The sequence below is a fragment of the Portunus trituberculatus genome, chromosome 47, assembly GCF_017591435.1.
Source record: "Portunus trituberculatus isolate SZX2019 chromosome 47, ASM1759143v1, whole genome shotgun sequence".
Taxonomy (NCBI): domain Eukaryota; kingdom Metazoa; phylum Arthropoda; class Malacostraca; order Decapoda; family Portunidae; genus Portunus; species Portunus trituberculatus.
This window is the reverse complement of record NC_059301.1, coordinates 2,097,606-2,124,571: the sequence shown is the minus strand read 5'-3', so window position 1 is coordinate 2,124,571 and position 26,966 is coordinate 2,097,606. Positions and strand designations below refer to the sequence as shown.

Genomic DNA, 26,966 nt, shown 5'->3' with positions numbered 1-26,966 from the left:
AGTGGCAGTTGAAGCAGAAGGTTGTGCTTGTATGTATGTATTTTTGGTTACTTGGTTATTTGTAATGGATAGATCCAGAGTGAGTGTGAGCTTAGGTAGAACTGAGGCTTTGGGCAAGAACACTATTCTGTGGCACCTTTGGTAGTGAGGCCACAAGCCAAGTTTGTAGGCAAAAGCCCATACAAATTCTGGGGATCAAGAAAGTGCATAATCCGGTTTATGCATAACCTGTATTTATCACTTTGACAACTTTTATTAGTAGTATGATACCTCATGTAGAATAGAATCTTTAGACTCAGTCCTCTCATCTTTGTGTTTTCCAGGAGAGGCAGGAAATAGTGCTGTCATCTCAGCAGCACCACAGCTTAATACTCCTCAACCCAGTAATTCACCAGCCACCAGCCAGAATGTTGTTTCCCCGGCAGCTGATCCCAGTCAAGCTGTACCTGCCACTACTCCCCCAGCTAGTATTGCTATGCCAGCTGCACAGTCCCCAGGACTTCCTGGTACTGCCCCTAGTGCTGCTGCTGCGGCTGCTGCTGCTGCAGCAGCGGCAGCAGCAGCAGCAGTTGTAGCTGCAAATGTTGCAGCTCCTGCTGCAGCTATGAAGAATGAGACTACGTGAGTGTAATACTTAAATTAGTTTAATTAACTTCAGCCATGGATTTTGGTTTGGTGTGTGTGTGTGTGTGTGTGTGTTTGTGTTCTTAAATAGGATGTGTGAAATGAAATTGATTGAATTAAAGTAGTAATAGAAGTCAAGGGAGTCATTAGTTATTAAGAGGAGTGTCCCACCATTAGATTATATCAGTGTACTTAATTTTTTTATATTACTAGTGTCCTATGATGAAATATCCTTATTGTTTTCTCTATCAGTAGCTTAATGTATAAGTGTGGGCTACGAGCATGCATGAATGATGTGTGTGAACATGTGCTTTTTTATGGGTACTCTGTGTGGGATTGCTGGCCTAGTTTAAAGGTAGATTGTTATTATTATTAGTAGTATTAGTGCATGTAATACAGTAAAAGTCTCTTAATCTGATGAGCAGCAGACCAGGAGTGGATCGGATTATCGGTTTTGTCATGCCAAGCAGCACACCGGTTATTCCAAGAGCCACACTCTACTAATTTCACCCAGAAATGGTTCTGACAGCTCCATCAATCCAAAGAACCAGTTCCTTGAAAACTTTATTTCATGCCCACTATTATTGGGGTTGGAGGAAGGGGAACATCAATATCATCTAATGCTTCCACTCCTCGTTGCTAGGATGAATTTGAGACCTAATTTAGGCCATAAATGAATTTTTCACCCTACATTAAAAAATTTGGGCTTCTAGGAAAATGTTCAGATTAACAGACTTACTGTAGAAATAGTGGTAATAGTACTACTAGTATTTTTACTAGTAGTATTGTTACATGTTATTGTTAGATTATTTGATTGTTATTATAAATTGAATGGTATAGTCTATGTGTTTGTATTCTAGGCCATCTCCTAAAGAGAAAAAAAGTGTGTGGACAGAGCACAAAGCCCCAGGTGGTCGTGTGTACTACTACAACACAGTGACACGGCAAAGCTCCTGGGAGAAGCCAGATGAACTCAAGACTCCAGCAGAGGTAGGACAGCTGGTGTAGGATGGCTCATTGCCTTCATCTCATATTATAATATATATATATATATATATATATATATATATATATATATATATATATATATATATATATATATATATATATATATATATGTGTGTGTGTGTAGCATGTTTTTTTTTTTTTTTTTCCCTCCCTATACCACCCGTAGGCATACTTGAAGAGTATATGTAGGAAGCTCTGTTCGTCTTCCACCCATTAGTGGCACAGGCAATTTTTATTCATAGTGGTACCCATATTAGGGCCAATATCAACACCCAAGTGCATCTTTGGTGTAACCACCTAGAACCTGGGTACCATGGTGACATGTAGGTAACTTTAAACCATTTGACAAATGGCATAGCTTCAAACCAGTATGTGGTGGGATTCAAACCTATGCATGGACGTCTGCCCGATCCTATGCTCACTACCGTATCCACAACGCCACCGCTTCCCTAGAGGGCGCAGGATGTAAACAACTGTTACCTTTTAATACAGTATACAGGCAACCCCGTTTAACGAAGGTTCACACAACGAAATTTCACCACAACGAAGGTTTAATTTTTCTACCATCTGCTCGTTTAACGAACACCAAACTCGCTTTAACGAAGTTTTATCCAGGTAATTTTTTCCAAGTTTGAAAGCCTCGCCGTATCATACAAGCCGACACGCTTTTGAATACACCAGGAGCCGCAAATACTAAGGCCTGCCTCAGGAGAAATCCTGGGACACCTGTAGAATCAAGATCAAGATCAAGATCAAGCCTCTCGTGGACAACACACGCACCCCTCACTCCCATGGCAGCGTCAGCAGCAGCTCGTCTTCACTCGCTCAACTTACCACCAAAATGCTCTGCAATGTGGCCTAGTGTTCCTAAAAAGACCAGGAAGTCTCTTACTCTCGAAGTGAAGTTGGATATTATTCACAGACACGAGAGAGGCGAGAAAACTATAGCAGTGCTGGCCACCATCTTGACTCCATATACTATCTCTACTATTTTCAAGTCAGCAGACTATTAGGAAGGCTGGTGAGACTGTATCTTCCTTGCAAGCTAAAAGAACCACCTGAATTTGTTACTCTACAATGGATAAAATGGAACGCCTTGTGGAAATGTGGTAGATAAGTTTTGTATGCGGTACCATGATGCGCCCTTTGTTTGCATTCCACAGGTTGCCGGCTAGTGTCTTTCCCGTTTCACTCTCCCTCCCTTCATAAATTTAAAATCAACATTATAAAGTTACGTACATACATACATTAGTGTACATTATAATGACTTAAATTAAATTTAACTGCCTAAATGTTAAACTTCATAATTTTTACTTTCATTAAACCTTTCACCGTACTATGATGCACTCTCGCTTTGCTTACTCTCAATAGAAGTTCAAGTCAGGGGTTAAACTTGTTATAATCGGTTCGCTTAACGAAGTTTTGCTTAATGAAGTGTTTTTTAGGAACGTAACCCCTTCGTTAAGCAGGGATTGCCTGTACGTTTAAAGACATTTAAACGACACATGACATGCCTTATTTGCCAAGCGATTTTTCCTTTAACCCTTTCAATGCTCTGGACCACGACCGTGGCTTTGAGGGAAATGCCTCCTGTCCACGATCGTGGTCCCATATTTCATGAGTCACAGAATTAAACTGTGCGCCTCCTGGCTGTTGCTAGTTGCCAGATGACATTCTCCCATCCTCCCTTGACTCATGGGACGCACCATCACAATGGCATCCACACAGTAGAGTATCAGATGCCCCTTTTTTCACATTTGTTATTATTTTACGACATCGCTAGTGGCTATTTGTGCATTTATTTACAGAAATAACAAGAGTAATGATCAAATCTTGTTATTAGAGAGCAGATATTGTTAATTTATTGGTAGTATATTGTGTATTTCGTATATTATCATATATGGGCATTCGTATCCTCGCCCATGATATGTATATCAAGAAAACACTCTGAAAACGTATTTTATATTATTTGTGTGGGCATTATGTATGCTCAGGTGTGAAAAATAATTACCCTGGCATATTCTGGAGCAGTTCTGAGCAACTGCAGTTCAAATCAGGCGGAAAATTCTGTGTAATTTAGTGAGATCACCTGCACAAGCTGTGGCGGGAAATAGCCACCCGCTGCGATGGCAATACTCAACAGCGCACAATGTACCACCAGAAAGCCAACTTCCCATCATTATTGCACCACTTTCCAGGGTGAGTAGAGACCTAAATTTTTTACAGTAGATGCGTAACACTCTATTATGCATGAGAATATTGATTTTTTCCACTTCTGCAAACCTCGATTTTTCGGCCGAATTTGCGTCTCACAGACATGACCCAAAAACCTATTTGCACCCTGAAAGAGTTAATGAAGGTTCACACAACGAAATTTCGCTACAACGAATGTTTCCTTTTACTACCATCTGCTTATTTAACAAACACCAAACTCACTTTAACGAAATTTTATCCAGGTAATTTTTTCCAAGTTTGAAAGCCCTCTGTATCACGCAAGCTGACAGGCTTTTGAATACGCCAGCACCTCTCGTGGACAAAACGCGCACCACTCACTCCCCCTGGTTCAAAACAATAACAGCGTCAGCAGCAGCTCGTCTTCCCTTGCTCAACATGCAACCAAAACGCCCTACAATGTCACCTAGTGTTGCTATGAAGACCAGGAAGTCTTACTCTCGAAGTGAAGCTGGATATTATTCATAGACATGAGAGAGGCGAGAAAACTAATAGCATTGCTCGCCACCATCTTGACTCATCTACTGTCTCTACTATTTTCAAGTCAGCAGACTATTAAGAAGGCTGGTGAGACCATATCTTCCTTGCAAGCTAAAAGAACCACCTGAACTCATGACTCTGCATTGGATAAAATGGAAAGCCTTGTGGAAATGTGGTACATAAGTTTTGTATGCTGTACAATGATGCACCTTTTGTTTACATTCCACAGGTTGCCAGTTAGTGTTTTCCCATTTCACTGTCCCTCCCTTCATAAATTTAATATCATCAACATTATAAAGTTATCTACATACATACATTAGTGTACATTATAATGACTTAAATTAAACTGCCTAGATGTTTAACCTCAATTTTTACTTTCATTAAACCTTTCATTGTACTATGATGCACTCTCGCTTTGTTTACTCTCAACGGAAGTTCAAGTCAGGGGTCAAACTTGTTATAATTAGTTCGCTTAACGAACATTTTTATAAGAATGTAACCCGTTTGTTAAGCGGAGGTTGCCTGTATAGCGAAAAGTTTAGAGAGCATGTAATTTTGCATTCAAATTTTCTGCTACAATAGTATATACAGGCAACCCCGTTTAACGAAGGTTCACACAACAAAATTTCGCTACAACGAAGGTTTCGTTTTATTACCATCTGCTCGTTTAACGAACACCAAATTCGCTTTAACGAAGTTTTATCCAGGTAATTTTTTTCCATATTTGAAAGCCCCACCATATCATGCAAGTTGACAGGCTTTTGAATACACCAGGAGCTGCTGGTACTAAGGTCTGCCTCAGGAGAAATCCTGAGACACCTGTAGAATAAAGATCAAGAACAAGCCTCTCGTGGACAACATAGGCGCTGCCGATACAAAGGCCTGACTCAGAAGAAATTCTGCGTCACCCGTAGCATCAAGATCAAGATCAAGATCATGCGCACCACTCACTCCCCAGTCAAAACATAACAACGTCACCAGCAGCTCATCTTCCCTAGTTCAACTTACCACCAAAACGCCCTGCAATGTGGCCTAACGTTCCTAAGAAGACCAGGAAGTGTCTTACTCTTGAAGTGAAGCTGGGTATTATTCACAGACAAGAGAGAGAGGCCAGAAAACTAATAACATTGCTTGCCACCATCTTGACTCCATTTACTGTCTACTATTTTTAAGTCAACAGACTCTATTAAGAAGGCTGGTGAGACTGCATCTTCCTTGAAAGCTACAAGAACCACATGAACTCGTGACTCTACAATGGTTAAAATGGAAAGCCTTGTGGAAATGTGGTACATAAGTTTTGTATGCGGTACCATGATGCGCAATTTGTTTACATTCCACAGGTTACCGGTTACTGTATTTCCCGTTTCACTCTCCCTCCCTTCATAAAGTTAAGATCATCAACATTATAAAGTTACGTACATACATACATACATTAGTGTACATTAAAATGACAAATTAAACTACCTAAATGTTTAAGTTCATAATTTTTACTTTCACTAAACCTTTTACTGTACTATGATGCACTCTCACTTTGCTTACTCTCAATGGAAGTTCAAATCAGGGGTTCAGCTTGTTATAATCGGTTCGCTTAACGAAGTTTCACTTAACGAAGTGTTTTTTAGGAGCATAACCCCTTTGTTAAGCGGGTTGTGTATATATATATATATATATATATATATATATATATATATATATATATATATATAATGGATTTCACTCAATAATTGACTGGTTAGATACTAATCCTATATACATATACAGTAAGGTCTCGGTTTACGTCAGAGTTACGTTCCTGAAACATGATGTAAGTCGATTTTGTACGTAACTCGAGTTTCCGTACATTTCAAAGCATATTATCGAGTTTTCAACCAATCATTGTTTATGGTCATTCAGGTAAGTTAAAGGTTATATTGTTATATTATTTACAACTATGTAGGAATATGAAACACAATCTTGTTTTTGTTGTTGATGAGGGCCACGAACGCGAAGGACTGCAGGTTGCCTATACTAGAACTCATCCGTAGCTACCCACAAGGTGTGGCTCCTCTTGGGTGCGACGTTGCCACTGCTATACCAGTACCTTCTTCAAAGAAAACGGAGTGATGATCGTTCTCTACTTCATTAAAAGAAGTCAGAAATACCTATACAGCTATATAGTACATTAAATGCAATAAAGATTCTGGTTATATACATGAAAATGAGACAAGTAATTTACATGTTTGTCAAATAAGTGCACATACGAGTAGAAACACAGTAATATATGGAGTGGTTCCTTGCTTGAGTTAAAGGTAAGAGTGTTGCCCGATTTGCTTTCTCTTGCAAGAAATATCTGTTAAGGCAGAATATGAATTCCTTGGTCTGGCTGCGCAAGACAGTGTATGACGGGGAAGCGTCAGGGGGTCCTTTCATGGTAGTGACCAGAGGAGAAGTGAAGCGACACGTGCGTGGCGACCTGACTCACCCCCCCATCCTCCCCGGGAAATTCCACCTGGGTCGTGAGTGGCAACGTCGCCTGACCTGATATGACACATCACCGTCCATGTATATGAACTAGCTTAATTTGTTTTCGTATATGACAATTATTTATATCATCTACCACTTAATTAAGGTTTCTGAATGTTCTGAGAACGTTATTTTTTTATAATGCTATGACTACAGGACAGTGAGTAGTTTGTTTTTATTGGAGATTTGGCATAGTCTCATGGCAGACATGGCCAACGCCCTATAGGTAGGTACAGATGAGTTTTAGTATAGAGGGGTGGATGCCTGAGGCCGCCAGGAGGGTGGGCAGGTCGAATGTTGTGACGCCCACAGAGCAGACAGCTGGGAGCGTAGTGCAGTGCAGTGGAAGTAGAAGCATGGGCAGCGGGGCAGGAAATGCAATAGGAAAGGGCAATAGGGATCAGCAGACAGGCGCAGACGGTGCAAGTCAGCTGCGAGTGTCGTGTGGCCCAGGCGAAGGCTCCGGAGTTGTTATTGTTCTGATGGGTGTGCGAGCCCTCAAGGTCGTCAACCTCCCCGTTGTCATGGTAACGGGCTTCCCATTTTCTTCTTCCCTCCCTCACACACAGCTGCTGCCTCCCTTCTCATGTCTTTTAATTATGTCCTCTTTTTCTTGTCCTGGTTTTCCTTTTCTTAGCATCACTGCTGTCACTAAGAAGTTTTCTCTTTGGTGCCATTGAGCAAGATACTAAGAGCTTGAGTCTGTAAATGCAGAAGTAGGATAACACTCTTGCCAGGGGCGATGGTGTGGTGGAACTGAGGCAGGGTGTTATTGTATTCAAGCGTGAGGCGAGCGGTGTGGCGGGCAACCACCAACAATAACAATAAATCCCGCACTTAACGATTTATAAATTTTCAATTTTTTTAATCTTAAATTGCCTTATAGTGGACTGACGTAACTGCGACTTTGACGTAACTCGAGACCGACGTAACCCGGGACTTTACTGTATATATATTTTCTCTCTCTCTCTCTCTCTCTCTCTCTCTCTCTCTCTCTCTCTCTCTCTCTCCCTCCATCCCTCCCTCCCCACACATCCATAGTTCCCCTTGGCTGCACGATGAATATACATATGACGTGATAAAGAAGCCAAAAACGTCCTTTTTTTATCTACTGTGTTCTGGATATCATTGCAACTTGTTTGGTTTGTCTGCAATTTACAAAACTTTTAACCCCTTCACTACGGTGACACCTATGTGGGCGTCATGAAGCTCCAGTAGCAAATACGGTGACGCCTACATAGACGTCATATTTCTTTTCTGAGCTTTCTTCAGTTCAGTTGTCCCGTATAGTGTGTTGGATATCAACTACACACGCCGTATGCTGTCCTTGAAATCCTAGTGCTCCTCCCACCATCCTTGTCTCCACCAATCACTAAAGATAAGCTACATGCATCCCACCTTGTGTCTAAAATTACCCAATGGCATAGACTGTTCCCATCTCTCTCTCTCTCTCTCTCTCTCTCTCTCTCTCTCTCTCTCTCTCTCTCTCTCTCTCTCTCTCTCTCTCTCTCTCTCTCTCTCTCTCTCTCTCTCTCTTCCTCCCACCCCTCCTTCCCCTCTCCTCTCGAAAGATAAGTTACATGCGTCCTGCCTTGTAACACACACACACACACACACACACACACACACACACACACACACACACACACACACACACACACACACACACACACACACACACACACACACACACACACACACACACACACACACACACACACACACACACACACACACACACACACACACACACACACACATACAAAACAACTCTCTCTCTCTCTCTCTCTCTCTCTCTCTCTCTCTCTCTCTCTCTCTCTCTTCTCTCTCTCCTTCCCTCCCTCCTCCCTCTTCCTCTCGAAGATAAGCTACATGCGTCCCACTTGTGTCTAAAATATTAGCAAATGTCAAATGTCTCTCTCTCTCTCTCTCTCTCTCTCTCTCTCTCTCTCTCTCTCTCTCTCTCTCTCTCTCTCTCTCTCTCTCTCTCTCTCTCAAGGCGATATAGTGACTAAAAATAACAGCATAATACACAAAGACGACAAGTATGACAAGCTTGCACGAGTTTCCAGACTCGGCACGGCACTACCACCCGTATATCATACAGGCGGGCTTTTTTAACATCCGGCGCGAAGGGGTTAATAAGGTGCAGAGTGGCAGCTGCCTACCTGTGGAGGTCATCAAAGTGATACTCATGTCGAACTGGGACCCTGGTCTGGTTGGACCCATGGACTGCCAGTGTGAATTGCTAGTTAGGCATATCTCTTTGAATGTTGTTGTACAAGCAAGGATAATAATTAGGGATCAACCGATTATTGGCGCCGATATTAAGCATTTTTACACATATCGGCATCTGCCTTTTTTATAAATTTGACGGCTGGTAAGAGATAAATTTAAAACTTGGTTATTTTGGCTCTGATGCAGCCGTGCCTCTCTGTCTGCTGTCACTACTCTGTCTCCAGCATTGTCCCACCCACAGCACCATCTGATTGGTTATAAGCAGAGCCGCGGTAACAGCCAATCAGTAGTGAAATCTGTGTATGCACAGTGCTTACACACACGGTGGAGAACAAGGAACATAGGAGGAAGTTGTGGTGTGGGTTAAAGTCATGGGCAGATCTAGGGGATGGTTACTTGGGCTCAAGCCCCAAATGTTTTTCCAAGAGCCCCAGATTTGATCTAGGATCTGAGGAAAAGAGTAGAGCGCACATTACACTGAATTCTGAAGTCTTCTCCATGTCTTTTGTCTGCTTTGAATTGGTGGTAAGTTGAAGTAAAAAAAAATGTAGTTTCAGTGTGCGTGGCGAAAAAAAAAAAAAACATCTGTACCCTTGGGCTAAGCCCCAGATCACCTAGAATCCTAGATCCGCCCCTGGTTTGGAGGACAGCGGCGTTGCTGCCAACTGTTTGTAACAAGCAATTTCATAGAAACGTTTTCAAAAGTAACTTATGAAGATTTCTCCCATGCTCTCCCCCCCCAACTCTTATTCTTTCTCTCTATTCTTTCGTGTTAATAAGCTTATAAGGCAAATAAAACATGTTTATGTGTACAGTCAACCCTCGGCTATCGCGTTTTATTGCTATCGCGCACCCATGAAAAGCTGCTAAAATTTCATTATCGTGGCCTCAGACGCCTGCTATCGCGCGCCCTGCCATGACGTCATGGAATATCTGAGCGCTCATTGGCCAAAACTGCCTTCCCACCAAGATCAATTCAGCTATCGCTGGTTATGGCGCTGCTATTTCAGCCCCAATTGGCGCGATAGCCAAGGGTTATGTATATATATATATATATATATATATATATATATATATATATATAAATATATATAAATGTATGTATGTATGTATATATATTGCAAATGAATATCGGCTCCAAATATCGGTTATTGGCCTCCTTGACTACTAATTTTCGGTATCGGTATCGGCCCTGAAAAAAACATATCAGTCAATCTCTAGTAATAATACTGCCACACTGAGCAGGAGAGAGAGAGAGAGAGAGAGAGAGAGAGAGAGTGCCTGTGTTGATGAAAGTGCAGACAAAAATGTGCTAGTGTAACAGTGCTCCAATGGCATTTTTTAAATTTTTTTTATTTATTTATTTTTTTTTCACTGTGTGGGCTTTTCACGGGAATATATGGGCTAAAAGGGATACTTTTTTTAGTACCTCCTATCTCAAAGCCCACCCACTAGGAAACCCTTGCCCCGAGTGAGGAAGCCCAACCTACGCTCGCAGCACTACTTGCTGTAATGCTTATAAACTAGTATATATAAGGTATCACTGTTGACACGTTTTCTCCTTTTCAGTTTCTTTTCTCTACACTTCCATAATTCATTTTACTTTTCTTTGCTAGGTTTTCTTTCCCTAACAAAAACTCCCTAATCACTTGATTTTTGTCTTCATTTACTGTTCTTTAGAGGTCTACAGTTTCATTTCTTACTTCTTTAACTGAGGGTAATTTAGTATGAAGTGGGCTGGTTTTCTTCTAGATGGCATGATGAACAAATTGTGTCCTCAGTATGGTGGCAGAAAGTAAGCATACTGTTAGCAATACAGCTCTCTCTCTCTCTCTCTCTCTCTCTCTCTCTCTCTCTCTCTCTCTCTCTCTCTCTCTCTCTCTCTCTCTCTCTCTCTCTCTCTCTCTCTCTCTCTCTCTCTCTCTCTCTCTCTCTCTCTCTCTCTCTCTCTCTCTCAACTTCTTCCAAGAAGTGCTAGATCATGTTGTAGATTACTCTCTTAGATTAGCTGTAAGGGTGGCTATACGGCAAGGTAGTAGCAGGACAATAATCCATAGCGAGACTGCATGTATAAGGTGTGTCAGGTTATGTGGACTTTCTAAATATATATGAACTCTTTTTTATTTCAAAACTGAACATTGAATAAGGTAGTCTGAATGTTAAAGATATCTTTTAATGTTATTAAAAGAGAATAAATTTCCAGAAAAAGGAAAGGTGAGGGTTGAGGGTCTCACAGACAAATCTCTCTCTTAGTAACGGACAATTCACAGTAATGGACACTCCCTTTACCTCTGAAATGTCCGTTATGGCAAGGTACCACTATACTCGTATGTGTGTGTGTGTGTGTGTGTGTTTGTGTGTGTGTATTTATAGTAGAGCCTCTCATTAACCCATTTGCCCCGGAAGTTAGAAAACACGCGCAGCATTCCATCCGGGCGGCCCGCGCGCCAAGATTTGAAGCTTCAGTATTGAATAATCAATATTTTAGCCATAAACTCAATATATTCATCACATACTATATATCAGGATGTGTAAAAATATTTGTATGTTACAATACACTTCCCACTGCTATGCTAAAAAGGAAAACAATACAAAATTTTACTTTTTATATTTTACTTTTTTTTTTTTTTTTTTTCAGTTCGGGAGATTTCTCCCTGAATCTCTTGGGTGGTGGTGCTGTGATGGCGGAGGTGAAGGGCTGTGAGGGAAAGGCGGAGGTGGAGGGGAGTGCAGTGAAGCCGGAGCTGGAGGGCTGTGAGGGAAAGGCAGAGGTGGAGGGGAGTGCGGTGAAGCCGGAGGTGGAGGGCTGTGAGGGAAAGGCGGAGGTGGAGGGGAGTGCGGTGAAGCCGGAGGTGGAGGGCTGTGAGGGAAAGGCGGAGGTGGAAGGGAGTGCGGTGAAGCCAGAGGTGGAGGGCTGTGGCCTGGTGGTGGTGAGGGTGGGCAGAGGAGGTGTCTTGTATTGGTTGGTGGGGAGTGGTGGCTCCAGGCATAGAGGATGGTGGCAGTCCCTCACCACCCCCTACTTCATCCCCACCAGGATCCTCAGGCTTGTGGAAAGAGAAAGATAAAATTTAGATTTCATTCAATAAAATAAAGCCTCCATAATATATACAGTACAATATATAATTTGTTTTCATGTAATGAATTATATACTTACTAAAATTAAGTACTCCAGCTCCGACACCTGGTATAAGGGCACCTTCACCGTCTTGCCCTCCATGACGAAAGATGAATGGACCATATAGCTTATAAAAATTAGCGCAATATATGGCAATCATAAATTGCCATATGTAGTATTTCTGTCTGTACAGATAGCCTAAAGCGTCTTATATCAGAGTGAAGCATCTCATTTGCAGTAAACACTGTTATTTATTGTTGAAAAGAGTCCCCTAATATATCTAGCATTTGCATGCCAGCATGTGTAGCAAATGGCAACATATACCTGTCATGCAAAATATACATTATTTCAAACGCGAAATAAATTGCGCGCGAACAGAGAGAGAGAGAGAGAGAGAGAGAGAAGCTTCAATATGTAAACACACACACACACACACACACACACACACACACACACACACACACACACACACACACACGCGCGCGTGCGCAAAAACCTGCAAAAAACTACAAAATGGAAACACTATGAGAGAGAGAGAGAGAGAGAGAGAGAGAGAGAGAGAGAGAGGAATTATCACCAGATAGTGGGGGATGGTGGTGACGGACATCCAACATTGACATGGAGAAACGTGTGCCTCTGTGAACAATCAGTTCTGCTTTAATGGTTTCTAAACTTTTATTTCTGTTTTGCTTCTTATATTCTTCATGCAAGGATGTTCCTTCAGAATTTCTATGAAGTGCGAGGTGCCATTCTTGGTCCATTTATATTTTATTTATCAACCTGTCAGAGTGAGGAGTGCATAGGTTGTCTATACGAACTCATTTTCAGCACCACATGCAACATCCTTCACACACTCACTACTAGTGTATACAGGTCTTTAGTGTGAGAAGGATTAACCCTCTCACCTGGGGTGGTATCACAAGTGTGCATGTCGTATCCAGGGTTCTCTGGAGTACAAAATTTTAAACTCTCTCTCTCTCTCTCTCTCTCTCTCTCTCTCTCTCTCTCTCTCTCTCTCTCTCTCTCTCTCTCTCTCTCTCTCTCTCTCTCTCTCTCTCTCTCTCTCTCTCTCTCTCTCTCTCTCTCTCTCTCTCTCTCTCTCTCTCTCTCTCTCTCTCTCTCTCTCTCTCTCTCTCTTCTCTCTCTTCTCTTCTCTTCTCTCTCTCTCTCTCTCTCTCTCTCTCTCTCTCTCTCTCTCTCTCTCTCTCTCTCTCTCTCTCTCTCTCTCTCTCTCTCTCTCTCTCTCTCTCTCAAAAAATTGATACTTTAACCTGTCATTACTTTATCAGCACAGCATTATAAGGTAAACATTTTGTTTTTTATCTGGTAGATGTTAGGGGATGCTGTCCTCCATGTAGGTGGTCAGACTATGTGCAAGGTATACTGTTCATAACTTTTTTTCCTGAACAGAAATCATGATCGCCCTACATTCAAGTATATGCGATATGTTTAATGTTCTGATTCCAATTTGTAGTATCCGTGCCTCATATGGTTCCTCTTCTCTCCATGCAGCTGCTACTTTCCCAGTGCCCATGGAAGGAGTACAAGTCAGAGAGTGGCAAGGTGTACTACCACAATGTTAACACCAAGGAATCCCAGTGGACCATCCCCAAAGAACTAGAAGACCTGAAGGCCAAGATCATGGCTGAAGAAGAACAGTATGTTGAGGCTGAGTGTGTTTATTCACCTAGTTGTATTTTTCTATTTGTAATTTATGGAAAATGAACTGGCCTCATAGGCTGCCATTTCCTTATTTCATGTTGACAAGTTCTCTCTCTCTCTCTCTCTCTCTCTCTCTCTCTCTCTCTCTCTCTCTCTCTCTCTCTCTCTCTCTCTCTCTCTCTCTCTCTCTCTCTCTTCTGGAATTCATGAGTGTTTTCAGTATGAATTATGTCACTCAAGCATTCCAGCATCTCTTCCTCTTAGGTTTCTTTACTTTATTGATTCTTCATTGTCCTACAAAAGGAAATCATCCATGTCAAGTGACTCTAATCTGTGGAAACAACATGATGACACACACACACACACACACACACACACACACACACACACACACACACGGGACATCGCCGATGGCGGAGGTGGTCGCTGAGCTCCAGAGCAATCATCTATAATTCTACAGTTACCTAAGAGTAACCAAGGTGGGAAAGGAGCTGGTAATGTTTGTCCCGTCTCCATATAGTCATGTTAACTGTTGATTAGCAAAATAATGTCCAGTGAAGGTAAATATAAACTGTAGCCTGCGTTTGAGCCATCAGCTGGTTTGTTTACGTCTGCGCAACATGGCGGCCGTGAACTCGAAAGAGGAATCAGACTTCACAGGGTTTCAAGGAATAATGGAGAAGAGCACTTATGTGAAGAAAATTCTGGAGTTAGAAGGTAAAATTGAAAACTGTTTGAAAAGTATGAGGGCCTGGAAACGAGTTATGACAATGTAAAAGAGACTGTGCCGATATGAAGAAGGAAAATGCAGCACTGAAAGAGGAAGTTAAGCTAATTAAAGTGAATTGCGAAAAATGTGGAGAATCTCTAGGAAAAGTGATGGAGAAGCAGGCTGAATGGAAAAAAGTCAGGAAGTGGAAAGAAAGGAGGTAAATTACAAAGTTGCAAGTCTGGAAAAGGAAATCAAAGAGTCAGGGGAGAAAACTTTGGGCCTTGCTGAAATTATAGATCAACAGATCATAGAAGAGAAGATAGCTGAGAAAGTGGTGAAGGTTATTAAGTCAAATGAGACATTGGTGAGGGAAACTGTAGACAAAAAGAGATGTGTGGTGATATTTGGTGTGGAGGAGGATAAGACACCGAGTAAAATGGAGAGAGAGAAAACATAAAAAGGTGATAAATAATATCATTAATGTGGTGCAAGAGGAGGAAAAGACCTAGTACAAGAAATAGAGGACTTCCATAGAATTGGAAAGTTCACAAGAGAAGGTATGAGGCCAATAAGAATCAAACTTAAGTCACAAAAGGATGTAGATGAATTGGTGGAGAAGTCATGGAGGCTAGCCCAGCAGGAAACAACAAGGAAGATTTGGTTGAGAAGAGATCTCGGTGAAAAGGAAAGAGAAATGTTAAATGAGTTGAGAAAGGAGGCTTTGAAAAAAATGAAGAGAGGACAGAAGAAGAGAAGAAAGAGTTTTTCTGGAGAATCTTGGATATGAGACTGAGGAAGTGGTTCATAACCCAGAAAAGTACAGCAAGAAAGGACTAAAGAAACTTACATATGAGCGAAATGTAATGTATTCCAACATAAATGGAGTGATATCGGGATTTTAGAACTCAACGATTACTTGAGGGACAAGAACCCAGATATTGTGGGTCTTACTGAAACAAAACTGAGAGAGGAGAAGACCTGATGAAGGTTGGAGAAGGGAAATATAACGTTTGGAAAAGAAATAGAGTAGGTAAGATGGGAGGAGGAGTGATGTTGCTGGTTAAAAAAGATATAAAGGTGGATCAAGTGAAAAAGGTATGGGAAAGGCAGAAGTGCTAAAGATCAGAGCAGAAACTAATGAAGGAAAAAAGAGGCACTACATAGTGGTGTACGTACCACCTAAGACAAATGCATGGTCAGTACAGGAATATGAAGAAATGATAAGTGATACAGGAACATGTCTGGAAGAAATGTTGGGTGGCTGTGAACGAACTATAATGATGGGAGATTTTAATTGTAAAGAGGTGTGTTGGGAGGACTGGTCAATGGAAGGATCAGAGACAACATGGGGAAATACACTATTGACACTGGCAATGGAAAATGTGTTAACTCAGTGGGTCAAAGAAGATACTAGGTTTGGAGGAGAGGGAGCATCGTCAAGACTGGACTTGGTCTTTAGTACAGAGCCAATGGTCATTGAGGAGATGAGGGTGGAGTGCCCTTTAGCAAAGAGTGATCATGCAGTTTTGGAGTTCAAGGTGATAGACGAAGAGAAATCTAGAAGAAATGAAGAATATAAAGTGGGAAGATGGAATTATGCCAAGACAGATTTTGGAAACCTAAAGAAATTCTTTCAAGAGACAAATTGGATGAAATTCAAGAGTGCTAAGGAGCAAATGAAAAGTGGAAGGAATTTATAAAAATATACAAAGAAGGTGAGAAAAATTTGTACCAATAAGACAACATAGAGAAGTTGGAAAGCAGGACTGGTTTAACGATAGATGTGAAAAGGCTAGAACAAGAAAAGAGGATGCATGGAAGAGGTGGAGAAGGAAAAGACGGATTAAGCAGTGGGAAAGTTACAAAAGAGCAAGAAATGAATATGTGTTGATTAGAAGAGAAGAAAGAAAGAAACAAGAAAAGGATATAATTGATAAATGTAAAGACCAACCAAGGCTTTTTACAGACATGTGAACAACAACATCAAAAATAGAGAAAGTATTGAAAGTTTAGAAGTAAATGGAGTATACAGTGAAGATCCCAGGAAATGGCAGAGGCTATGAATGGATGCTTTCGGAAGGTATTCACAAAGGAGACTGCTTTTGACAAACCACTGGTAATGGAACAGAAAGGGATTATGAAGGAGTTTCAAGTAACTGTGGAGGAGATCAAGAACATGATGGGGAGTTTAGAAGTGAGAAAAGCTGTGGGACCTGATGGGGTATCAGGATGGATTTTAAGAGAATGCAGGAGCAATTGGCAGAAAAAGTTTGTGAAGTAATTGATGCCTCATTAAGGGAAGGTGTAGTGCCCCAAGACTGGAAAAGAGCTAACATTGTCCCAATCTATAAATCAGGTAACAAGAGAGACCCATTGAACTATAGACCAGTGTCACTTACAAGTGTGGTAGCTAAGATGTGTGAGAGGGTGGTGAAGACTAGATGGACAGACTTCTTGGAGAAAATGACATACTTTGTGAGTGTCAATTTGGTTTTAGGAAAGGGCGTTCATGCACGACAAACCTGATATGTTACTATTCGAGGGTGATAGATGTAATACAGGAAAGAGATGGTTGGGCTGATGGAATATATCTGGATTTAAAAAAGGCCTTTGATAAGGTACCACACCAGAGACTGATCTGGAAACTTGAAATGGTAGGAGGAGTGCATGGCAGTTTACTAAAATGGATGGAAGACTTTTGGTAGGAAGAGAAATGAGAACAATAATTAAGGACAGACCATCAGAATGGGGATTGGTGGAGAGTGGAGTTCCACAGGGATCAGTGTTGGCACCAGTAATGTTCGCAGTCTACATAAATGACATGGTGGATGGGGTGTCCAGTTATGTGAGCCTATTTGCAGACGATGCAAAATTGTTAAGAAAAGTGAGATGTGACAAAGATTGCGAACTACTCCAGGAAGACTTGGACAGAATATGGAAATGGAGCTGTACATGGCAAATGGAGTTCAACACGACAAAATGCAAGAAAATAGAGTTTGGCAAGAGTGAAAGAAGAATCAGGAGTATGTACAAGATAGGAAATGAAGACATAAAACCAGTCATGAAGAAAAGACCTTGGGGTGACAATTACCAATGACCTATCGCCAGAGAGACATATAAACAAAATAATTGGAGAAGTATTGAACTTATTGAGGAACATAAGAGTGGCGTTCAGATATCTAGATGAAGAAATGATGAAGAAAATAATTACTGCAATGATAAGACCGAGGCTTGAATATGCAACAATACAGTGGGCTCGAACTTAAAGAAACACATAAGGAAACTAGAGAAAGTACAGAGGGCTGCAACGAAAATGGTGCCTGACTTAAGAGATTTGACTTATGAAGACAGACTGAAAAGAATGCAACTTCCAACCCTGGAAAACAGAAGAGAAAGGGGAGACCTGATAGCAATATACAGAGTGATGATTGGCATGGAAAAATGGATAGGGAAGATCTGTGTATGTGGAATGGAAGAATGTCGAGAGGGCATGGGAAAAACTAAAATGGCCACTTATAGGAGAGATGTGAAAAATATAGCTTCCTCATAGAAGGGTGGAAGCATGGAATAGTTTAGACGTGGAAGTGGTCAACGCAAGGAATATTCATGATTTTAAGAAAAGCTGGACATTAATAGATATGGAGACGGGACAACACGAGCATAGCTCTTTTCCGTATGTTACAATTAGGTAAATACAATTAGGTAACACACACACACACACACACACACACACACACACACACACACACACACACACACACACACACACACACACACACACACACACACACAATGCATCCCACCTCACACACGTAGCTACCAGGCCTGGCCCCCAGTGCGCACCACCACACACCCACATGCTCCCAGGAAGAGTGAAATAAAATGGATAGACCAGTAAGAAATAAGTTACCAAATTCAAAATATGCCGATGAGGCCCAGGGAGCAAAACCGAAAATGGCCAGTCAAAACATGAGTCCATCTTCAACAGGAGCAACAATGCAAGATTTTAATGTTGGAGAAGAGATTTGAGGAGTTGGTGAAGGAATTAACAGTTCAGAAGAGTGAGGAGGAGCAGGATAGAGAATTCCGCAAGGCTTTGAAGGAAAGAGTTAAGAGACTGTAGGAGAATTAAAAACGATTGGTGGATGAGAATGCACACTTGAGAGTGGAGGTTGAAAAATACAAGAGACGGTTGGAGGAGAAAATGGAAAGAGTAGTAAAGGAGAAAGATGACTTTAAGGAAATGATCAGTGACCAGAATGAAAGGTTTGAAAGGGAGTGGGAACTGAATAAAACACAATGGACTGAGTCGAGGGAAGCAGAGATGGTTGGATTACAAGAAATAATTAAAGATCAGTTGAAGGAAGACAAAAAAGAAAGGTCCAAGGAACTGGTTAATGTTATGAAGAATAAGGAAACATTGATAAGAGAAATAGCAGAAAAGAAGAAGTGTGTGTTAATATTTGGGATGAAAGAACAAAATATAACATATAAGCCTAAGATAATTAAAGAAGAATTAAAAACGGTAATAGATCTGTTCAAAAATCTAAATGATGATGAAAAAAAAAAAGACCTTCAAGAAGAAGTGGAAGAGATCCATAGACTGGGTCCGTATAAGGAGGGAGTAAGGAGACCGATTAAAGTAGTACTGAAGTCACAACAATCTGCGGAGGATATCTTATATAGAACATCAAAATTAAGAGAGGTAGAAGGTTGCAAAGAGGTGTACGTAAGAAAAAATAGAAATGAGGAAGAGAAGATATAAGGAATTGTTGGAAGAGGCGAGAAAGAAAAATGATGAGCGGTCTGAAGAGGAAAAAGGAAAGTTTTTTTGGAGAGTTATAGGAAAGAGAATCAGAAAGTTGTATGTGGAGAGAAGGAATGCAGAGGAACCCCTAGAGGGAGCAGTGGGTGGACCGTAATGTATACTAATATAGATGGGATACTGTCAAGTAGATTGGAATTGCAAGACTATATGATGGTGGAGAAGCCTCATATAATGTGTTTGACTGAGACAAAATTACATGAAAAAACAAAGGTAAATTTGGATAATAAATATAATATATGGAGAAAGGATAGAGAGGGTAAAAGTGGAGGAGGAGTTATGATTATGACGAAGAAGGAGATAAATGTGGATAAGGTTTGGTATGGGAAGAACAACGCAGAAGTGATAAGCATAAGGTTAAAAAGTGATGGAAAAGAATTAATAATCATGGTGACCTATGTACCTCCTAAAACAAATTCTTGGACATTAAGGAATACGACAATATGATCAAGGATACTTTACAGAGTTTGGAAAGTGTATTAACTGGAAAAAGAAAGGTGATACTAGTAGGAGATTTTAATTGTAAGGAGGTGGATTGGGAAAATCTAGTAAGTGGTGTTGGAGAGGAAGCATGGGAGAGAGATTCTTAATCTAATGATGGAAAATATGATGGAACAGAGGGTGAAAGAAAATACTAGATATAGAGGAGATGATGAACCGGCTAGACTGGATTTGGTGTTAACATGAGAAGTGTACCTATGTGGGGATATACAATACAAATGTCCTTTGGGAAGAGTGATCATGTGGTTATGGAAATGCAGATGGCAATAACACAGCGAAGGAAAGATGAGACATACAGGAGTGGTAGATTGAATTATAGAAAGATGGACACAGAAAGTTTGAAAAATTATTTCAGAACATTAGATTGGGAGGAGATGTTACAAATCAGAGAAGTGCAAAAAAATATGAGATTTTTATGAAATATTATAAAGAAGGAGTTATGAAATTTGTACCAAAGTATAAACCGAGAGAGGAAGGAAGAAAGGATTGGTTTAATGCAACTTGTGTTAAGGCTAAAGAAAAGAGAGATGTGGCTTGGAAAAGATGGAAAAGAGCAGGAATATACTAAATAAGGAGAATTATAGAGTGGCAAGAAATGAGTATGTGAGGGTAAGGAGGAGGAAGAAAGAAAATTTGAAAAAGATATTGTAGACAAGAGTAAGGAACATCCAAAATTGTTTTACAGGTTCATAAATGGTAAACTTAAAAGAGAGAGTCCATTGAAAGATTAAAAGGAGAGCAAGGGATAGTAGATGACCCTAAGAATATAGCGGAATTGCTAAATAATAGGTTTCAACAAGTATTTACTAAAGAAACAATGTTTGTAAAGCCTCAGAATGTACAAGGAAATGTGCACATGGATGACATTAAGATACCTAAAAGGAGTTATATAAAATGTTGGAGGAACTTAAAGATGATAAAGCGATGGGACCAGATGAAGTTTCAGGAAAATTATTGAAGGAATGTAGAGAAGAATTGATTGATCCATTATATGATATTATAAGGTGCTCATTAGAAACAGGGAAGTACCAGTAGAGTGGAAAAGAGCTGAAGTGGTGCCCATTTATAAGGGAGGCAGTAAGGAAGAGCCTCTTAACTATAGACCTGTGTCTCTAACAAGTGTGGTCGGTAAGATTTGTGAGAGGGTGATAAAGAAATATTGGATACGGTTCCTGGAGGATCATAAGTTATTATCGGATCATCAATTTGGCTTTAGGAAAGGGAGGTCATGTGTAACAAATCTACTGAGCTTTTATTCAAGAGTGGTTGACAAAATACAAGAGAGAGAGGATGGATGGACTGTGTATATTTGGATTTAAAAAAGCTTTTGACAAGGTACCTCACATGAGACTGCTATGGAAATTAGAGATTTATGGAGGACTGAAGGGAAAAGTATTAAAGTGGATGGAAAACTACTTGAGATGGAGGGAGATGAGAACGGTAATAAGGGATGCAAAGTCGGACTGGTTGGTGGTGGAGAGTGGAGTCCCACAAGGTTCAGTGCTGGCACCAATACTTTTCCTTGTCTATATTAATGATATGCCAGAGGGAGTAAACAGTTATATTAATTTGTTTTTCGGATGATGCGAAGTTGTGTAGGTGTGTGAAGAGTGAAGAAGATTGTGAAATTTTATAGGGAGATATAGATAGGACTTGGGAGTGGAGCAAGAGGTGGGAGATGGAATTTAATCTGAGCAAAAGTCATGTAATGGAGATGGGGAAGAGTGGAAGACGGCCAAGAGGGTCATACAAGATGGGTGAAGGAGTAGTGTTGAAAAAGGTGGAAAAGGAAAAGGATTTGGGAGTGATAATACAAGACCATGGGCAGTTTGAGGCTCATATTGATAAGATGTTTGGAGAAACATAATTTGATTAAAAATATTGGATTAGCCTTTCATTATATGGATAAAGATATGATGAAGAAATTAATTAGTACGGTAATTAGACCAAGATTGGAATATGCTGGAGTGGTTTGGTCCCCTTATAAAAAGAAGCATATAAGGAAGTTGGAGAGATTGCAGAGAATGGCAACAAAAATGGTTCCGGAATTGGCAGAAATGACCTATGAGGAGAGATTAAAAGAAATTAATTTGCTTACCTTTGAACAAAGAAGAGAAAGAGGAGATTTAATACAGGTTTATAAACTGTTGAACGGTCTGGATGAAGTGGATAATGAGCAAATGATGTTGAGAGAGGAAAATTTAAATAGAACTACAAGATCACATAGTAAAAAGATAACCAAGGGAATATGCTTGAAGGATGTGAAGAAATATAGTTTCCCACAAAGATGTTTGGAGGTGTGGAATAGTTTGAGTGAGGAGGTGGTGTCAGCGAGGAGTGTGCATAGTTTTAAAGGAAGGTTGGATGTGTGTAGATATGGAGACGGGGCCACACGAGTATGATACCCAGGCCCTGTAAAATTACAACTAGGTGAATACGCACACACACACACACACACACACACACACACACACAGAAATGGAGAGATATGACATGATTTTAAGAAAAAGCTGGACATTAATAGATATGGAGACAGGACACAGACAGCTTAGTAAATACTAGGTAAATACACACACACACACACACACACACACACACACTGTAATAACACAAATAGGTAAATACACACACAGGATCATAAGTTATTATCGGATCATCAATTTGGCTTTAGGAAAGGGAGGTCATGTGTAACGAATCTACTGAGCTTTTATTCGAGAGTGGTTGACAAAATACACGAGAGAGAGGGACGGATGGACTGTGTATATTTGGATTTGAAAAAAGCTTTTGACAAGGTACCTCACATGAGACTGCTATGGAAATTAGAGATTTATGGAGGACTGAAGGGAAAATTGTTAAAATGGATGGAAAATTATTTGAGATGGAGGGAGATTGAGAACGGTAATAAGGGATGCAAAGTCGGACTGGTTGGTGGTGGAGAGTGGAGTCCCACAAGGTTCAGTGCTGGCACCAATACTTTTCCTTGTCTATATTAATGATATACCAGAGGGAGTAAACAGTTATATTAATTTGTTTGTGGATGATGCAAAATTGTGTAGGTGTGTGAAGAGTGAATAAGATTGTGAAATTTTACAGGCAGATCTAGATAGGATTTGGGAGTGGAGCAAGAGGTGGGAGATGGAATTTAATCTGAGCAAAAGTCATGTAATGGAGATGGGGAAGAGTGGAAGACGGCCAAGAGGGTTATATAAGATGGGTGAAGGAGTAGTGTTGAGAAAGGTGGAAAAGGAAAAGGATTTGGGAGTGATAATACAAGACCATGGGCAGTTTGAGGCTCATATTGACAAGATGTTTGGAGAAATATATAATTTGATTAGAAATATTGGATTAGCCTTTCATTATATGGATAAAGATATGATGAAGAAATTAATTAGTACTCTGATTAGACCAAGATTGGAATATGCTTTGGTGGTGTGGTCCCCTTATAAAAAGAAGCATATAAGGAAGTTGGCGAGATTGCAGAGAATGGCAACAAAAATGGTTCCGGAATTGGCAGAAATGACCTATGAGGAGAGATTAAAAGAAATTAATTTGCTTACCTTGGAACAAAGAAGAGAAAGAGGAGATTTAATACAGGTTTATAAACTGTTGAGCAGTTTAGATGAAGTGAATAATGAGCAAATGATGTTGAGAGAGGAAAATTTAAATAGAACTACGAGATCGCATAGTAAAAAGATAGCCAAGGGAATATGCTTGAAGGATGTGAAGAAATATAGTTTCCCACAGAGATGTGTGGAGGTGTGGAATAGTCTGAGTGAGGAGGTGGTGTCAGCGAGGAGTGTGCATAGTTTTAAAGGAAAGTTGGATGTGTGTTGTATATGGAGATGGGGCCACACGAGTATAATACCCAGGCCCTGTAAAAATTACAACTAGGTGAATACACACATGTTTAGGCCATGCAGCTGAAATGGATGAATATCTTTTTAGTGTTTCCAATTTCATGATCCTTGAGTTTAGCACTTTGCCTTGGAAGGAAACCAAGCATGAAACTTGAGGATACTGTATAGGTATATTCAAATTTGTGAAATTTACGTTCACATCTTGTGCTTGTTTGTGTGTTTATTTGTATACGTACATTTCAAATGATTTGTACAATGCCTGAACAAACTTAATCCTTCAGAGAGAAGGCTGTGGCTGTACCTGAGGACAAGAAAGGGTCTGCTCTTGACCAGGCTATGGCTGCAACACTGGCTGCCATTCAAGTCCCCACCACCACTACTACTGTTCCCAAGGGTAAGTGTTTGGAAAGTGATAGGAATATGATGCAGTGGTAGTATTGAATGATGACATTGATTAGATATGGTGTAGATGGATGAAAGAAAGAGAGGAATAAATGTATGCCATTTATATCAAGTATGCATTTTACCAGAGGTCACAACAGCCCTTGGGATTCTTTTTTCAGCTACATCCTGGTTTTTTGGGAGGTAATCCATTGTGAATTATGTTAACATTGTTCACAAGCTTGGAAGTTTTATGCAGCATTACAACAAAAATGTATCTAACAACCTAACAAAAGATAAATGTAGCTCTCATTGTTGTATTTCTTTCTCTTAAAAACAAAGGCTTTTAATGGCATTTCACATAATTTTCCCCAGTGAAATTTATTTGAAAGCAAGTAGAATCGGATTGCACGGAATACTTTATGTAATGTGTATTTTAAACTTTTATGTATTTATTTATTTTTATTTTATTTTATTTATTTATTCATTTAATTTTATTTATTTATTTTTTTTATTTATTTCTTTTATTTATTTATTTATTATTTATTTTTATTTATTTATTTTTTTTATTTTATTTTTTTTTTTATTTATTTATTTATTTATTTATTTATTTATTTATTTTTTTATTTATTTATTTATTTATTTATTTTTTTTTTTTTTTTTGTGTGTGTGTGTGTGTTGTGTGTGTGTGTGTGTGTGAGCATAAAAGTTTTCATATTGCCAACTTTTGAAATATAGTTGCAGCACCACAGAATGTAAAGAGTTATACTGTGGTAATAATGTGACTGAAATTAAAGCTTATGAGATTTTCATTAGTAGTATTTCCTGAAGACTTGCTACAAATCTGAAAAAAAAGAGAGAAAATAAAATTCTTTGCAGGTTATACAAGGATTGGTCTCTAGTTATCTATGTATAATATTCAGATTTTCCTGGCCAACACTGCACTTATGCCCTATTGGCTATTGAGGTGGTGAGGCAGCAGCCCTCCTACCTTTCAATAGATTTTTATCAACATTGAACAATTCTGAGAACCAAGCAGTTCACAGCAATTTCCTGATTTGACAGTCTCTCTTACTAAAGCATAAATAATAGCTGATATTTAGGGGTCAAAAACTTCTTTGAACTCCTTAATACACAGTAGTTGGGAAAAATATTATTTTAATTAGAGTAAGAAACTTAAAACTGACATACAGACATTGGCTAGAGAGAGATAGATTGTCTGTATACTGTAGTTGGCAGATGGCAATATACAATGAATCCTGCTTTATTGTTTAGTGTTAAAGGAAGTAAAGAGAATTTGGTCATAGGTGATGACATGTTACTTTTCCACACTTTCTGGCCTGACAAGCACTGTATGCAGCCAGCATAGCTGAATATGATCGCAGTGAGTTGTATGTGGCCAAATAGCATGACTGTTATTTTAGTGTTGGATTCACCACAGAAAAGCCACACAAATAATATCACTATTGTATGGCAGCACATAAGGTCTCTTGCCTTGCTTTGATTGACAATTGCCAGTTTTTATTGCACTTGCTTTGAGAAATGTGCTTTTTTTCTATTAAGTACCTCTTGCCTTATTCCTATCATAGCTTTGTGCATTATACTTGCATGTGCAAATTCTCTTTGATATCTTAGGATATACTCAGGTAAGGCTATTGTAGTCAATAATGATTATAGTAATAATAGTAATAATTATGATTTTAATAATAATAATAATAATAATAATAATGATGATAAAAATAATAATATTCAATCTATTAATGTTGCAGTTCTACAGCTGAAAATCCACATATTACATATTAACTTACATATTAACATGCATACCTACATCTTAATATATGTTAACTATAAGGAAGTATCTTTCCTATCAATTTCACTTTCAGCAGAAAATTCATAGTGAAAATACACATTTACTTTTTAGAAAAATGTTGTGTACCCTTTCAAGATGGGAGTAAGTGATATAGTATAAATGTTCATCCCTTAGATACTCATTGATATGTTATGTTGTACAAAAACAAGTAAAAACATTACCAGTAATTTAATTGATGACAATACACATCTCCACTATGAGATAAAGATAATGATAGCACACAATAAAAGTAGTCACAGCAGCAGTAGAAGTAATCTTAGTAGTAGTACATAGTAGCAATGATAATAATGAAATGCATCTACTTGCTGTTCATCTGTTGAGGATGAGCTTGATGGAATGCTGGGAAAGAAAAGTTCTTTCTCTCATTATGAGCCAGACAACTTATTTTATGTACAAGGGAAAAACTGGGCATAGGTATTAAAAACAATTAAACAAAAAAAGTCCACTGAGATGCCAGTTCCCAAACAGCATCAAGAGAGTTAGCTAAAAGAATGGGATAAATGTCTTGAAACCTGTCTCTTAAATGAGTTCAGGTGACAAGTAAATGGAAATACAGAAGCAGGCAGTGAGTTCTAAAGTATACCAGTGAAAGGGTTGAATGGTTGAGAGAGTATTGGTTAACTTTTGCAGTAGAGAGGTAGACAGAATAGGGATGAGAGAAAGATAGTCCTCTGCAGTGGGGAGAAGAAGGGGAGGCATGCAGTCAGTAAGATAATTGGCATGAAAATAGTGGTAGAAGATAGTAAGAGATGCAATATTGCAGCAGTGAGAAAAAGGCTGAAGACAGTCAGTGAGAGGAGAGGAATTGATAAGAAAAAGAAAAAACTTCTGATTCCATCCATCCATCCAGTATGAATGGAACATCGTCATATATGCAAAGAATTCTCCATATTTGGGCAGATAAGGCCTCTGTATAGAGTTGCATGGTTGCTTGACAGATCCAAAAAGGCCTCTCA

At 39.6% G+C, this 26,966-nt stretch overlaps 1 protein-coding gene across 8 annotated transcripts in view; it reads left to right on the top strand.

Annotated features, from left to right (window-relative positions):
* Positions 1 to 26,966, top strand: part of LOC123520623 (pre-mRNA-processing factor 40 homolog A-like) — a 121,823-nt gene that overhangs the window by 21,483 nt on the left and 73,374 nt on the right. For all 8 annotated transcript variants that reach the window (XM_045283074.1, XM_045283080.1, XM_045283079.1 and 5 more), the window contains exons 3-6: positions 324 to 621; positions 1,485 to 1,614; positions 13,715 to 13,860; positions 24,041 to 24,153. In XM_045283074.1, the coding sequence (XP_045139009.1) occupies positions 324 to 621; positions 1,485 to 1,614; positions 13,715 to 13,860; positions 24,041 to 24,153 (687 nt within the window). The remainder of the gene's footprint in view (positions 1 to 323; positions 622 to 1,484; positions 1,615 to 13,714; positions 13,861 to 24,040; positions 24,154 to 26,966) is intronic.